Below are 14,663 nucleotides of genomic sequence, written 5' to 3' on the forward strand. Positions count from 1 at the left end.
GTATGTGTCTCCAGGGCGATGTCTCCAGACCAGGGGGACGAGCAGGGCCAGGAGGAGCGCGAAGACCCGGTGGAGCTCCAGATCAAATGTGGTCGCTGTCAGGCCATCACCCCCACCTTCGCCGACATGAAGCTGCACCTGCTCTACGTGCACGGGGAGGAGGTGCAGGTGCACCTGCGGGACGGGGCTGGCGGGCTGGGAGGGGCACTCCAAGGGGGCCGGGAGGCTGAGGACGAGCTGGTGAAACACGCCGCGCACTACTGGCGCCAGCTCAATGAGAAGAGGAACCTAGTCCGCTGTGGGAGCTGTGACGAAGAGTTCTTCTCCTTCTCCAAGCTGAAGCGTCATATCCTCTCCCACCACCAGGGGGGGACAGAGGACGATGGGAATGGAGAGGGGGAGCCGACCGGCCGCTCAGCCCGGGGAGGGAGAGGGGTCCTCGGGCAGGGCTCAGTGTTTAACTGTGTGCTGTGCAGCCAGGTCCTGGACAGTAAGGAGGAGGTGATGGAGCACTGGGCGGTCCACCACCACTGTGAGGAGACCCAGGTACTCTGGGAGGCCCTCAGCTCCTACTCAGGGGACAGGGAGATGGACTTGCCCTCTCACAGCCCACATTAACATGGCACTGGACACGTTTCAGGTTGTTTCCATTGCAGTCATGTTGCACATCTCAGATTGACTTTACTGATTCTTTTTAGCTTCTAATGAAGCGACGGTTCCAAACAGTGCATCAGAAGATTGCTATACCATATTAACATGGTTTCCGATGTTAAACATCTCCAGGCATTGTGAGAGCTAATAATCGGGGCAGCCTGACTGCAATAAAGACAACCTGGACGCACCGCACTCACTGTCTGTGTCTGTCTGAGCCCATCCTGCACAGTGGGCTGCTCTCAAACACACGCAGTTATTCCATTTCTACACTATCGAGCTGACCCCAAACATACAGTGGGGACATTTTATTTTCAAATGGTCCTTTGCGCCACAGTTCCAGCAACTATGGAATGGTGGATGCCTAACCTCCTAACCAGGCCAGTGCAGTACAGTGCAGCTCAGCTCAGTAGTGTGTAAATGGTATTAGGCCGTACAGAGGTCAGTTATAGCACAGGTTAGTTTGTTTGAGAATCCTCCTGATAGATTAGTAATTATTATATGATATTTTATGGACTGCACTGTTTTTTGTTAGTTCTGATTTTGTGTTTAGGTTTTGAGTTGTGTGTTTTAATATTTTGTTTCATAAAATGGAAAGGATAGGTTTTTTTTTGTATTGTGTATTTTATTTTTTAAAATTTAGATACATTATTCGCCACAGACACAGTGAAACTGTTTGTTAAATGACATGAGTAATTTGAAAGTACTTTTTGGTTGAAAACTAATTATAGACCTTGTGTCAAACTCATTCAATGTTGGGCCTTGTGTCTGCAGGTTTTAGTTTTTTTCTTCAATTAAGCCCTCATTAGTGACTTTAATTAATCAAGTACACAAGGGAGGAGCGAAAAGCCGCAGCCACTCTGCCCTCAGTGAAATGAGTACGGTAAATGGTATATGTCTAGCTATTTTGACCTAGAGGAAAACCTTCTCAGTACACCAGCACCTGACTGAAACATCTGAGGCCTTCTGAAAATAGATTGAGAACCTTATTTCTGGCTAATAATCAATAAAGGACTCATAAACAGATGATATATTATTATATATATTTGTTTGGGTACTCTGTGATAATGGAAAGGGTGATTGATTGACTACTGACAAAACTAGCTCAATTTGTTACTATTACATTAAAGACTTTACATAAATGTTGAACTAATGCTGCCAACTATTATTCAGTATAAACCTGTGGAATTGGTGCACTTGAGGTCTGTGTACAACAAAATACAACTGTCGGTATGTCTTCAAAAATATAACTTTTTATAGTGCCTTCAGAAGGTATTCATATCCCTTGACTTATTACACATTTTGTTGTTTCAGCCTGAATTCAAAATGGATTAAATATATGTTTGGAGAGCTCCTCGTCTTCATGGTGCCGCTTGCTTGGTGGTTCCCCTTGCTTAGTGGTGTTATTGACTCTGGGCCTTTCAGAACAGGTGTGTATATATACTGAGATCATGTGACAGCTCATATGACATTTAGATTGCACACAGGTGGACTTTATTTAACTAATTGTGACTTCTGAGGGTAATTGGTTGCACCAGATCTTATTTAGGGGGTGAGTACATACAGTTGAAGTCAGAAGTGTACATACATCTTAGCCAAATACATTTAAACTCTGTTTTTCACAATTCCTGACATTTAATCCTAGTAAAAATTCCCTGTCGTAGGTCAGTTAGGATTACCACTTTATTTTAAGAATGTGAAATGTCAGAATAATAGTAAAGTGATTTATTTCAGCTTTTATTTCTTTCATCACTTTCCCAGTGGGTCAGAAGTTTCCATACACTCAATTTGTATTTTGTAGCATTGCCTTTTAATTGTTGAACTTGGTTCAAATGTTCCACAACCTTGCCACAATAAGTTGGGTGAATTTTGGCCCAAGCCTCCCCCTTTTTTCTCCAAACATAACAATTCTCCAAAAAGTACGATCTTTGTCCCCATGTGCAGTTGCAAACCGTAGTATGTCTTTTTTATGGCGGTTTTGGAGCAGCTTCAGCTTCCTTGCTGAGCGGCCTTTCAGGTTATATCGATATAGGACTTGTTTTACTGTGGATATAGATACTTTTGTACCTGTTTCCTCCAGCATCTTCACAAGGACCCTTGCTTTTGTTCTAGGATTGATTTGCACTTTTCGCACCAAAGTATATTCATCTCTAGGAGACGGAATGCGTCTCCTTCCTGAGCGTTATGACGGCTGCATGGTCCCATGGTGTTTATACTTGCGTACCATTGTTTGTACAGATGAACGTTGTACCTCCAGGCGTTTGAAAATTGCTCGCAAGGTTGAACCAGACTTGTGGAGGTCTACAATTTTGGCAGATTTATTTTGATTTTCTCATGATGTCAAGCAAAGAGACACTGAGTTTGAAGGTAGGCCTTGAAATACATCCAAAGGTACACCTCCAATTGACTCAATGATGTCAATTAGCCTATCGGAAGCTTCTAAAGCCATGCCATTATTTTATGGTATTTTCTAAGCTGTTTAAAGGCACAGTCAACTTAGTGTATGTAAACTTCTGACCCACTGGAATTGTGAAACAGTGAAATAATCTGTAAACAATTGTTTGAAAAATTACTTGTGTCATGCACAAAGTAGATGTCCTAACCGACTTTCCAAAACTATAGTTTGTTAACAAGACATTTTTGGAGTGGTTGATAAACGAGTCTTAATGACTCCAACCTAAGTGTATGTAAACTTCCAACTTCAACTGACTGTATATGCACGCACCACTTTTCCGTTTTTTTTGTAAATTATTAGCTATTTTTTGAAACAAGTAATTTTTTTAATTTCATGTCACCAATGTGGACTATTTTATGTTTGTCCATTACATGAAATCCAAATAAAAATCAATTTACATTACAGGTTGTAATGAAACAAAATAGGAAAAACGCCACGGGGAGGTCAATACATTTGCAAGGCACTGTAACTGACTTGCCTAGTTAAATAAAGGTTAAATAAAGTAATAAATAACTACAATGGTGTCGATCCATCCTCAAGTTTTTCCCATATCACAGCCAATATACTCCGTAAATGCTTTAGTCACCATTGGCCTCATGGTGAAATCCCTGAGCGGTTCCCTTCCTCTACACCCATCCAAAGTGTAATTAATGCACTTTATGGAAATGAATACACACCATCCGAAGTGTAATGCCCAAACGGATATTCCATTAATGCTTTCAAAAATAATGTTAAACACTATTATTGAAAACAGAATCCATGCAATTTATTATGTGACTTGTTGATGAGCACATTTGTACTCCTGAACTTATTTTGGCTTGCCATAACAAAGGGGTTGTAAACTTATTGACTCGAGACATTTCCACTTTTCATTTTGAATTCATTTCAAAACATAATTCCACTTTGACATGATTGGGTATTGTGTGTAAGCCGCTGACAAAACATCTCCATTTAATCCATTTTAAATTCAGGCTGTAACTCAACAAAATGTGGAAAAAGTCCAAGGGTGTGAATACTAGACTGAAGCAAACTTGTATGTACATTTTCTTAATGCTATGATTGGTCTTTGGAAACTGAGCAGAAAAGCCTGTTTTCTGTTTGCTTCTTATGATGGGGGATGTTCAATGTTGTGTTTCTTGGTTGGGAGATTGACTTGTAGAGGGATGGTAGATGTGGTTTAAACATTTGTCAGACTGTGTAACCTTTTTCGTATGAAAAGAAATCACATGGTAAGTGAATGTACCTTGAATGTTTTAAAACCCTACCAAATTCTATATATACATATTGAATATAGACTTCTATAGTTAGATTATATATATATATATGTATAGCTATGTATAGATACAGTATATTGAGAATATATATTTGCATAGAATATATAGTAAATATGCTGCTTTGTTCTAATGGAGGAAACTAACTAGAAAGGAATTTGTTTATTATCGTCAAACCGGCAACTTAAGCTGAGCATAGCTCTACTTGCTTGTGTCTGGCACAGTGTCTTGCAGCACAAACAAATCAATGGTGTGAAAGTAATCACATAGCTAATATGTCTGTTTCACAAAATGGTGACTGTCAAAACCTGGGTGAAAGTGTTTGTGGTCGTAGCTGTTAGTGAACCTGAAAACCTTACCTTTCTCAGAATGATACAAACGTATGCTTTATTGAAGATGATGAGAACTGTGTGATGATATCTAACAAGATAATAAATAAATTCATATTTATTTCCAATAACAGTATGTTTATCCTGCTCAGGTAACTGTAGAACCAACCCTGTTGTACGTAACAATAAAGTTGGAGGATGAATCCATGCTTATGTTAGGTTTTCTATTTATTTTCCTTTTATGACTTTTACGCACACACACACAGTTGGAATATCTGTGTGCATGCATTAGAAGAGATGCTTGGAAAGGGATTCATTGAGTGACACCGTGTGCAGTCAGCACTGAGCATTAAGGTGTTTGGGGTCTGGGTCGGAGGAGTGTGTGTGTGTGTGTCTGGACCACGTTAACTAGGGTTGCCAGAGGGGTTATCAAGCGCCTACATTATGCCTCAATACCTCATACCTATCTGTCTGACAGAGGGCATCTTCGTAATGCAACCTCATCCAATCTCCCCATGATTGAATGAGTGTGTGTGTTTGGGGGGGGGGGGGGGGGGGTAATCTATACTCTTGTTTTGCCCACACAGACACACACCTCACTATCTAACTACGTAGCAAGAAGCCACTTGATTCTTCATCTCACAATCACGGAGCCTTTTTCCAGAAGACTTCCTATTGAGGTTGAGATGTAGAAGAGTAAGAGGTTGTGTGCATGAATGAGATGTGAATCAAAACAATAATCATATGCCTCCTGATGGATTCATTTTTAATGGACGGGAATGATCAAACATCCGTAAAGTTTCTCTCTGTCTACCTCTCCTGCTCTCTTTACTATTCTCCCCTTCGAAGACGAGCCAGGTGTAACTGCAATGGAAACATGTTTACATCGCAATGGATGGACCGCTTAGTTCTAGGAACCAACACTGACTTCCTCCTTGGTTCTTCTAATGGAGAAAGGACATTACTCTCTCCATGAACTCGTGTGATACCTTCTCCATTAGTGCTTTCGTCACTGCCGTGTGGAATGTGGGCCCTCGGCCCTAATTGTTTTAGAGGAACATGTCCTAGGTTCAAGGGTCAGAGGTGAACTCGGGTATGATTTCAGGTGCTCGGGTCAAACCTGACAACATTAATTACAGAGACCAAAGGCCTAGATTCAATCAGATCAGGCATTAACCGGTGATAGCCGACACCCGCATCGCTGATGTTTTGCCAGTGTCGGAGGTGTGACTGTCAAATCGATGAGCAACTGTTCTTGATCATCGTCATCAATCCACATCCATCCCACTCGTGTTAGAAGTTCAGAATGAGAAAGTGTAGGCTATATAGAAATAATGACTCAAATTGAAAATCATTAAACTAAATCGAGGTATAGATTTAATCTCACATTCCAGTGTTCGAACTTGTAAACAAGGCTGCGTGGGATTTCTTTTTTTTTACCCCCAACTGTGATATCCAATTGGTAGTTACAATCTCGTCTCATCGCTCCCCAACTGTTCGAGAGTCATGTTTCTTGCAAAACATGACCTTCCACTCTGCTTGCTTAACCCGGAAGCTGTCCGCACCAATGTGTCGGAAGAAACACCATCCAACTGACGACCGAAGTCAGCTAGCAAGCGTTCGAGCATGGTGAGCCGAGGAAATCCCCCGGCCAAACTCTAACTTGGACGTAGCTGAGCCAATTGTGCGCCGCCCCATCAGGGTCACGGGCCGGCTGTGACGCAGCCTGGGATCGAACCAGAGGCTGTAGTGGTTCCTCAGCATTGCCTTAGACCACTGCTACACTCAGGATGCACATGCGATTTCTCTTAATGTGACTTTGTGCAGCCAATGGCAATGTCCACTTTAGGTATAATGCCAGGAGCCGCTTGTGAATTTAACGGCTCTAATGCAGTTCCACCTCCGAGACCGCCAAAACAACCGCTATGCGGATGTCGGCTAAAGCGGATCTGATTGAATAGAACCCCAAGGTCCAACACATACACGATACAAAACATCCACGTTTGAAACAGCATTGCAGATTTACTGTGTAACACTGTCAGTGTTACAACTCAAAATGCTATCAACTCCAATCTACAGACTATCGCTATCGCCATGGTGAGAGCAGATAAAAAGGAAAGCTCTATAACGCTGTTGGATGCATATTTCTCTTTAATCAGGGTTAACATGTACCACAGCCGTCACACTGACTACCTCGTGTCTCCCACCTCACAGGAGAGCAGCCTCTCATGGGGGAGATCGGTAGGGGGTAAGATCAAAGACATAACTTCCCCTCCCATTCCTAACGGGATCAGTCAGATCGAGTTTACAGACACACACATTCACACACAAAGCACCCCTTTCAGAAAAGAGAACATGAACTCGAGAGTGTTCTGAAAGTAATGTTGCTCTCTGTTGTGATGGCTCAAATTTAGGACCAACCAGTTGAGTTGGTCTCAGTAGTAAGCTTGGTTAAAAATTGAGAAGTGGTAATGTGACTCCCTAAACACTACCCAGGGGGTCCTGGTCTAGCAAAGCTGACCTCACTAGGGGAGCAGAGGGACCGATTTATGGGCTAGTAAAATGTGACCCGTACTGACCACAGATGTCCTGGCCAACACTAAGGTAGAGGGGTCAAACCTGGGGAAAACACCCAACTCTTGAACTGGACAAGCCTTCTGTCAACTATTCCTTTTACGCTCTCTCGCTCAAGATCACGGTTTATATAATGGTGGATTATTGCCCTCACATTTGTGACACACCCATGTGGACGAGCAACGGGTTGGATTTTTGATTGTCTCTGTCATTGATTTTCCAACCCAGGTCTTTGGTTTCTTGAAAAGATGTCTCATAACTGTACCATGAGGTACACACTGTAAAACAGAGATCACATACATTTACGAAGGCCACTGAGGGGTAAGATTTTCCTTCTGCTCTCCTCCACTGCTCTACCCTGCTCTGGGCTGCTCTGCTCCCGCTTGGTCTTGTCATGTTTCAAAGCTGTCCGGCTCGCTCCTCTCCACACCCTCCCATATTACCCAGCTAATGAGCAGCAGGAGATACCAGGTAAATAATAGATGACGGGTGAAAGGCTGGAGAGAGCGAGAGCAATGGGAAGGCTGGATGGAGAGACAGATGGATGGGGAGAGAGAGACAGAGAGCGAGATGTAGAGAGGGATGGTGTGAGAGGCTGGTGAGAAAGAAATCAGTCTACCCAGTGTCTAAATGGAGAAAGAGAGAGATGAACACTGGAGGTACATTTAGACCAGTACAGTAGACACCAGTCCTCATCCTGTATGGGGGACACATTACCCCCCCTATTGATGGATTGGATGTAAATGAATGAACAGCAAGTGCACACACACACATGCGTGCACGCACGCACACACACTGCCTATTCCATGTCACTGAAATAGGAATCCACCAATCCACTACGGGAATCTCAGTGTACTCTGATCCAGATGGTCAAACTCCTAGTGCAACATAAGTACACACACACAGTCAGTTAGGCGCTGTTCACCCCAGAGGGACTTCAACCATCTGCTCAGGGTCCTCAGAGTGAGACACATAACTCAATCTTAGCCCTGATCTGGCACTCACTTAACAGAGGGACTACAACGAGGCTACACAATGGACTACACAGGGGCTACACAATGGACTACACCGGGGCTACACGAGATTACACAGTGGCTATACAAGGGGCTACACGGGAAAAGTTTATATTTCTGTCCAGCGCCATTCTTCCCTCCCTAGCTGTCCCATCCCTTTTCAGTCTCTCGACCACCATTTGTCCGGCTGTAATGAAAGCAGAGGTGACAGAGAGCATGTTTCCCAAGTCAGAGTCAATACCGCTCAGGGGGCTCTACGGAGATAACAGGATGCTAATGTCTCTCTGCCTTTAGGGAATAATGTATGCCTGAGTGGTAACCTACATTTACAGAGCAATCTTACAAATAAGGTTAATGAAATGAGCCTGCAGGAGGATGAAGGAATGGACACACACACACACACAGTTCTGTCTGCAATGGCACAAAGCTAACAGGGTTAGCGCATAGCCATGTTTGCCCAGATATGGGTGCATCTGAATCGGTAATATATTTATTAAGGTAGCTACTGTATGGTTGGAGGGGTGTCCCTCTGCCCATCTTCACAATGAATTCAGAAAGTCTTTCTACTTTCGACTTTAAAAAAAAAAACGCTTTTTTCCCCTCGTTAACCTATACACAATACCCCATAAAGACAAAGCAATAACAGGTTTTTAGAAATGTTTGTGATTTTAAAACTGAAATATCACAGTTACATAAGAATAGTATTCAGACCATTTACCTTTGGCAGCTATTACAGCCTTGGGTATGACCTGTATTCGGGGAGTTTCTCCCATTCTTCTCTGCAGATCCTCTCAATCGGTCAGGTTGGAAGGGGACCTTCAGTGCTGCAGAAGTTGTTTGGTACCCTTCCACAGTTCTGTGCCTCGACACAATCCTTTCTCGGAAGTCTACTGACAATTCCTTCGACCTCATGACTTGGTTTTTGCTCTGACGTGCTCTGTCAACTGTGGGACCTTACGTGTGCCTTTCCAAATCATGTCCAATCAATTGAATTTACCACAGGTGGACTCCAATCAAGTTGTAGAAACATCTCAATTGGTGATCAATGGAAACAGGATCCACCTGAGCTCAATTACAAGTCTCATAGCAAAGGGTCTGAATACTTATGTAAATAAGGTATTTCTGTTTAAAGCTTTTTAATACCTTTTCAACTATTTCTAAAAACCTGTTTTCACTTTCTTATTATGGGGTATTGTGTGTAGATTGATGAGGATTGATTGATTTAATCCATTTTAAAATAAGGCTGTAATGTCAAGGGGTCTGGATACTTTCCGAATGCACTGTATGTAAAGTAAGTGTGTGTTTGTGTGCCTGTGCGTCTTTGATGGAGGAGCTCTGAGCAGAGTAAACTCCCTCACACACCCATCTTCCCCCTTATCCCTCTAAACCCCCACCTGCAATTAAACAGACAAGCTGGGAAATTCCCCTGGCTGATTTGATAGGTTAATTAGCTCCTACATGAAGTAGGAGATGTGATGTGGTGTCGCTGAATAACGACGGTGATGGCAGGGATAAAGCTGGGAGGAGGAGGAGGTGGGATTCAGTATCATCCATTTATACACCCTCACCGTTTGAATCATAATTCGCTCTATCAATTTCACTAAGAGAAATGTGTGACAATATAACCATGCAGCTAGATATTAATGGATCAAACGCCACTGCACAAGTCTGACCGTTCTTTTGTGTGTGTGTGTGTATGTGTGTGTCTGTGTGTGTGCGCGCGCGCGCTCGCACACATGTATGACTAATAAGTGATATTCCACACCTCCACCCCCTTCCACCTATCCCTCCCCCACGCGGGTGAGCTCTAACTGGGCTTCATACACCGTCTCTCCCTGGGGAGGAGCCTGGATCTGACCTAAGTAGTCAGAATCAATTATACTCATCCATTTTCTCTGCAGCGGTTGGATGAGACAAATTATTTTGGCTCAGTGAGCCTCTCTCTCTCTCCCTCCCTCCGTCCACGCTCCCCTGACTGCACACCTCTCTACCCCCACCCTCCTAACACCCCTGGGGGGCTTCCATGGCCCTCCTGTCAGTGCCCAGGAATAATTCCCCTCCTTTCACTGCTTTTGGGAGGAAAACGCAGAGGTGATGAATATACATGTAATGGAAGAGAAGATAGGGGGAGAGGGGAGGAGAGGAAAACAAGGAGGGCTCGCTGCTGCTTGTTTGCTCAGCACAGCAGAAAAGTGCACCACTACCTTGGAGAGAGGGAGAGAGGGAGGGATGAAGAGACAGTGAAAGAGGGTAGTCACTTTGGACCCCTGGACAGATCTGATCTGAGGTGGGTCTGGGGCTGTTGGGTATATTCTCTCTGCATCCCAAGTGGTACCCTATTCACAACCTCTTATGTGGACATAGCAGTCACTCTCTGGTAATAATCCCCTCAACATACAGTACATTCCCCCGTGATGGCATAGATCCAAAACAGCTCTATATCCATCCTGCCTGCCTGGGTCCTACTGAATAGAAGATACTGTAATAGAACAGTGACCTATTACCTTACAGAGTGCTGCTTCTTACACAGGCCTGACATACAACGCTTTTTTATTTCCATCAACATAATCAATACAATGTTATGCTGCAGAGCAGAGAATGAGAGAGAGTGTGAGAGAGAGGGAAGGAGAGCGTGTGTGAGAGAGCGAAAGAAAGAGAGTGCGAGAGAGAGAGCGAGAGAGAGTGAGGGAGCTCGAGGGAGCTCGAGGGAGAGAGAGAGAGGGAGAGAGTGAGATAGGGAGAGAGAGGGAGAGGGAGCTCAAGGGGGAGAGAGAGAGAGAGAGAGAGAGACAGAGAGAGAGAGAGAGAGGGGAACTACTTTTCAGTATGCGCCTCTCAGTGTTGTGCTCAAGACCACCTACAGTAAAGCGAGTCCGAGTCAAAACCAAGACTCTAAAAATGCGAGTCCAATTCAAGACCATGATGGTAATTGTGTCAGATCGCCACCATAATAAGACTTCAAAATGTCCAGTATTTCAGAAGAACATATGGATTCTTTAGACGTTCAGAATAAAATTGAAATGCATGCTGGGAAATCCAAATCCAAATGTCACTAACCATTATCACTCTAAATAATAGATATAAAGATAAAATATATTAACATTTCCCCCGGTCTCCCCTTAGTGAGCGTCTGACTCTCAAAAAATCTCAGTCTCCCCTATTAGTGGAGAAAGGAAATTCCGCCAAGCATTACAATGTTTGATGATATCTTTCAACAAAAGTAAAGGACAGTAATTTTATACGGAACGTGTCTGGACAGGGGAAAAACAAAATGACAATAATGCTGACACGGGGATCTACCCGAGGAACAGACAGATATAGGAGGGGCAAAAAATAAGGTAATGGAGTCCAATGAGCGCTGATGCGCGTAATGATGGTGACAGGTGTGTGTAATGATGGGCAGCCTGGCGCCCTCGATCGCCAGAGAGGAGGAGCAGGAGCAGGCGTGACAGAGACCGGACTCGTGTACTACAACACTGCTCTTCATATTAAATGGCTGACAGGTTTTAACTGCTCACTGCCGCGCCTCGCTGTAGCAGGCCGTTTTATACACTCTGGGGGATGTTATACCATCTCACCAACCATGTGCCGAGGGAGAGCGAGCGAGGGAGCACCTCTAAAACACATTGGAAGCTATTACAAATATGGAGTACTACCGGTTCTGAGTAATAGATTACACATACAGTACATTGGCGTTGTTGGAAGAAAAGAAAAAGGGTAGTATTATGCACATCCTAAGCTACACTGAACAAAAATATAAACGCAACATGTAAAGTGCTGGTCCCATGTTTCATGAGCTGAAATAAAAGGTAACAGAAATGTTCCAATACGCACAAAAAGCTTATTTCTCTCAAAAGTTGTGCACAAATGTGTTTAAATCCCTGCTAGTGAGCATTTCTCCTTCGCAAAGATAATCCATCCACCTGAAGGGTGTGGCATATCAGTTTTGTCACACAACACAATGCCCCACAGATGCCTCAAGTTTTTAGGGAGCAACTGGCATGCTGACTGCAGGAATGTCCACAAGAGCTGTTGCCAGATAATTTAATGTTAATTTCTCTACCATAAACTGCCTCCAAGATTTTGTCAGAACGTTCAACCGGCAGACCATGTGTAACCACGCTAGCCTAGGACCTCCACATCCGGCTTCTTCACCTGCGGGATCGTCTCTGACCAGTCCATCCGGACAGCTGATGAAACTGTGGGTTTGCACAACTGAAGTATTTCTGCACAAATTGTCAGAAACCATCTCAGGGAAGGCGCTCGTCGGTCCTTACAGGTTCTTGATTGACTGCAGTTTGGAGTTATAAAGTATGGGCAGGTTTTTATTCAATGGCAATTTGAATGCACAAAGATAACATGATGAGATCCTGAGGCCCATGGTTTTGCCATTCATCCGCTGCCATCACCTCATGATTCAGCATGATAATGCATGCCACCCATGTCGCAAGGATCTGTACACAATTTCTGGAAGCTGAAAATGTCCCAGTTCCTCCATAGTCTGCATACTCACCTGACATGTCACCCATTGAGCATGTTTGGAATGCTCTGGATCGACGTGTACAACAGCATGTTTGAGTTCCCGCCAATATCCAGCAACTTCACACAATTATTTCAATTGACTGATTTCCTTATATGAACTGTAACTCAGTAAAACCTTTGAAATTGTTGTATTTTGCGTTTATATTTTTGTTCAGTGTATTATACTGTAAAGCTGGAGCGCTAGCCACCTGTTCAAATTCAATTAATATACAATGACAGCAACCCACGCTGGAAGGGGAAAAAAAACAATAAGGCAGGTTGAGTTCCAGAAGGTTGGTAGCACCTTAATTAGGCAGTACAGGCTTATGGTAATGGCTGGAGCGGAATTAGTGGAATGGTATCAAACACACCAAACGCATGGATTCCACATGTTTGATGCCATTCCATTGCTCCTTTCCAGATGTTATTATGAGCCGTCCTCCCCTCAGCAGCCTCCTTGTGGTCTGTATAATTTGCATCGATTCTGTTTAAAGCAACAGTCTGGGATCTGTGAATCTGTTCAATAGTCATTTCAATTATAGTGGTGCTTTGTTGTTTTTGGAATCACTCCTCCTCCTTCTCCGAGTAAACACCTGTTAGCAGCTTTATGAAGCACAGCTAGCTAATCACTCAGGGGAAACACACACACACACACAATAACCTCCCAGGGAAAATCACACATTAACATCTTACCGTTTCATCTGCCTGATAATCAGAGCCAAATGCTTCAATAATACAAATAATAAACCAAGCAATGTTATGCAACACTGAGTGAGAGTCAGTCAGTCAACATGCCCACTCACTCACTACTGAGAAAGGGATTTCAAAAGCGTTATAATTGTGAAGTGTTTATTGGTGCGTTTGCCAAAATGTTTTTCTTTCTTTTCTGAAAGCGAGGAGAGTGACTGTGAGGTTACTTCTCCTCATCTGACCTCCTCTAATGTCCTGTGTAGTAACTGTGTTGTTAATATCCTGTGTGGTAACTGTGTTGCTAATGTCCTGTGTAGTAACTGTGTTGTTATAATGACCTGTGCGTGGTGAGTCAGCGGTGAGAAATCACTGGAACCACCATCGAAACTACCAACAACGCTGGCCAAACAGAAACCAGGCAGCACTATCAATGATTTAGTAATCAACTCACTTCCAATTCTGGCAGAGGTAGAATGGCTGACTGACAATAGGCAGTTGTGTTGAATGGTGATGCTGGCATATTAGGACCGTAAATGTAGCTACCTTCTTCCCAGAATAATAATTGAGTAGTAATGAATCTTCCATGTTATGAACATTTACAAATTGTTAAGAAACTTCATTACACTGCTATGAATGTGTGGGTGTTCTAGTGGTTGGGTTCTTCTCTGGTTAATGTGCTTCAAGGCAGATCAGATTAGAACTTGTGTGAGAGACTTTCTGGTGCCTGGATGGAAAAACCCAGCCTACCATACCAATCCATCACCTCAACGCTAGGCCTCTCTGACGCCAACGTTTGCGTGTGCACGTGTGTATGTGGGATTGCGTGTGCGTGTATGTGTGACGACAACGTCTCTTGCTGCACTCTCTGCCTGCTTCCTGGAGCTTGGCAAGCTTTTCAGTGCTTTCACGGGATTGGGCTCACAGGATATGACCTATTGTTCGGAGACAATGTGAGAAATAATGTTCTCCGGCTAGAGACTCTTGGAAGCAGGCATGCTTTCTCCCCCCCCCATCCTGAAAGCTAGTTTTATTGCATCACAGTGGGCAACGGGAGACGCCAAGAACTAGCACCTGCCAAGTAGAGGTGTCGGGTCAGCTCAGCGAAGGAGAGGAGAAGCGAAACATCGTTTTTTTACTGTTTTACTGCAGGCCAGAGAGG

The 14,663-nt window shown here is 43.7% G+C and overlaps 1 protein-coding gene across 4 annotated transcripts in view; it reads left to right on the top strand.

The window, feature by feature from the left end:
* The window catches only part of LOC109899541 (zinc finger protein 438-like), a 100,835-nt gene extending 95,921 nt beyond the window's left edge, over window positions 1-4,914 (top strand). For all 4 annotated transcript variants that reach the window (XM_031835946.1, XM_020494870.2, XM_031835945.1 and 1 more), the window contains one exon: window positions 15-4,914. In XM_031835946.1, coding sequence (XP_031691806.1) covers window positions 15-618 — 604 coding nt within the window. In that variant the 3' untranslated portion in view covers window positions 619-4,914. The remainder of the gene's footprint in view (window positions 1-14) is intronic.
* The last annotated feature ends 9,749 nt before the right edge of the window (window positions 4,915-14,663 follow it).

This window comes from Oncorhynchus kisutch, linkage group LG11, assembly GCF_002021735.2.
Source record: "Oncorhynchus kisutch isolate 150728-3 linkage group LG11, Okis_V2, whole genome shotgun sequence".
Classification (NCBI taxonomy): domain Eukaryota; kingdom Metazoa; phylum Chordata; class Actinopteri; order Salmoniformes; family Salmonidae; genus Oncorhynchus; species Oncorhynchus kisutch.